This window comes from Scylla paramamosain, unplaced genomic scaffold (assembly GCF_035594125.1).
Source record: "Scylla paramamosain isolate STU-SP2022 unplaced genomic scaffold, ASM3559412v1 Contig5, whole genome shotgun sequence".
Taxonomy (NCBI): domain Eukaryota; kingdom Metazoa; phylum Arthropoda; class Malacostraca; order Decapoda; family Portunidae; genus Scylla; species Scylla paramamosain.
In genome coordinates, this window is record NW_026973670.1 from 730,001 (window position 1) to 732,500 (window position 2,500).

At 49.4% G+C, this 2,500-nt stretch overlaps 1 protein-coding gene across 3 annotated transcripts in view; it reads right to left on the minus strand.

The window, feature by feature from the left end:
* LOC135096654 (transcriptional regulator ATRX homolog) overlaps positions 1–2,500 on the minus strand; it is a 28,654-nt gene that overhangs the window by 3,295 nt on the left and 22,859 nt on the right. For all 3 annotated transcript variants that reach the window (XM_063998352.1, XM_063998351.1, XM_063998350.1), the window contains one exon: positions 1,307–1,453. In XM_063998352.1, coding sequence (XP_063854422.1) covers positions 1,307–1,453 — 147 coding nt within the window. The remainder of the gene's footprint in view (positions 1–1,306; positions 1,454–2,500) is intronic.

Genomic DNA, 2,500 nt, shown 5'->3' on the forward strand with positions numbered 1-2,500 from the left:
CTCCCAAACACTGCTACAGCCTCTCAAACACTGCCACATCCTCTCAAACACTGCCACATCCTCTCAAACACTGCCACAGCCTCCCAAACACTGCTACATCCTCCCAAACACTGCCACACCCTGCCAAACACTGCTACACACTCCCAAACACTGCCACAGCCTCCCAAACACTGCCACAGCCTCCCAAACACTGCCACAGCCTCCCAAACACTGCCACAGCCTCCCAAACACTGCTACATCATCCCAAACACTGCCACAGCCTCCCAAACACTGCTACACCCTCTCAAACACTGCCACAGCCTCCCAAACACTGCCACAGCCTCCCAAACACTGCCACAGCCTCCCAAACACTGCCACAGCCTCTCAAACACTGCCACAGCCTCCCAAACACTGCCACAGCCTCCCAAACACTGCCACAGCCTCCCAAACACTGCTACATCCTCTCAAACACTGCTACACCCTCCCAAACACTGCTACATCCTCTCAAACACTGCCACAGCCTCTCAAACAGTGCCACAGCCTCCCAAACACTGCCACAGCCTCTCAAACAGTGCCACAGCCTCCCAAACACTGCCACACCCTCCCAAACACTGCTACATCCTCCCAAACACTGCTACATCCTCCCAAACACTGCTACAGCCTCCCAAACACTGCCACAGCCTCCCAAACACTGCTACAGCCTCCCAAACACTGCCACAGCCTCCCAAACACTGCCACAGCCTCTCAAACACTGCCACAGCCTCCCAAACACTGCCACACCCTGCCAAACACTGCTACATCCTCCCAAACACTGCTACAGCCTCCCAAACACTGCCACAGCCTCTCAAACACTGCCACAGCCTCTCAAACACTGCCACACCCTGCCAAACACTGCTACAGCCTCTCAAACACTGCCACATCCTCCCAAACACTGCCACAGCCTCCCAAACATTGCTACAGCCTCCCAAACACTGCCACACCCTCCCAAACACTGCCACAGCCTCTCAAACAGTGCCACACCCTCCCAAACACTGCCACAGCCTCCCAAACACTGCTACACCCTCCCAAACACTGCTACATCCTCCCAAACACTGCTACACCCTCCCAAACACTGCCACAGCCTCCCAAACACTGCCACAGCCTCCCAAACACTGCTACACCCTCCCAAACACTGCCACAGCCTCCCAAACACTGCTACACCCTCCCAAACACTGCTACAGCCTCTCAAACACTGCTACACCCTGCCAAACACTGCTACATCCTCCCAAACACTGCCACAGCCTCTCAAACACTGCCACACCCTGCCAAAACAAGATCTGGTACTTACCATTCCCTGGGGGCACTCGAATGGCAACAATCTTCCCATCGTTCAGTCTAAGATAAATTCCCTTCTGTGTTTTAATCACCATGACAGACTGACCGGCCTTCAACAGAATTGGCTTCCCGTCTCCCGAGTTTGTGGGGATACTGACGTCTGTAATGGGAGAGACAGGGTCGTTAAGGGTCGTTAGAGGTTGGCAAGGGTCGTTTATGGTCGTTGGAGGTTGGCAAGGGTCGTTTATGGTCGTTAGAGGTTGGCAAGGGTCGTTTAGGGTCATTCAGGGCCTGTTGCACTGTTAGAGAGGATTATGTGTGAAACAGGGTCATTTTAGGCTTGTTTAAGATCGTTTTAGGGTTGTTAGGGTTTATAAGGGTCGTTTAGGGTCATTCAGGGCCTGTTGCACTGTTCGAGAGGGTTATGTGTGAAACAGGGTGATTTTAGGCTCGTTTAAGATCGTTTTAGGGTTGTTAGGGTTTATAAGGGTCGTTTAGGGTCATTCAGGGCCTGTTGCACTGTTCGAGAGGGTTATGTGTGAAATAGGGTCATTTTAGGCTTGTTTAATATAGTTTTAGGGTCAAATCAGAGTCAATAAGGGATATTACAGGGTTACATATGAAATAGGGTCATTTTAAGGTTAGGTAGGGTCAATAAGGGTCAGTTAGGGTCGCTTTAGGGTTACACATGAAGAGTTTATAATACATAAAAAAAACATGCAAAATACAGCAAAACAGCGCTGAAACACTCAAAAACACCCAAAAAACACTCATAACACCCAAAAACACTCATAACACCCCAAAACACCCCAAAACATCCCAAAAACACACCCAAAACACCCAAAACATACCCAAAACACCCACAACACATCAAAAACGCCTCAAAACACACCAAAAACACCCCAAAAACACCCCAAAACACCCCAAAACACACCAAAAACACCCAAAAACACTCACAACACCCCAAAACACCCCAAAAACACCCCAAAAACACACCAAAAACACCCCAAAACACCCCAAAAACACACCAAAAACACCCAAAACACACCAAAAACACCCCAAAAACACATAAAAAACCCCAAAACACACCAAAAAACACACCCAAAACACCCAAAACATACCCAAAACACCCACAACACACCAAAAACACCTCAAAACACACCAAAAACACCCAAAAAACACCCAAAAACACACCAAAAACACCAAA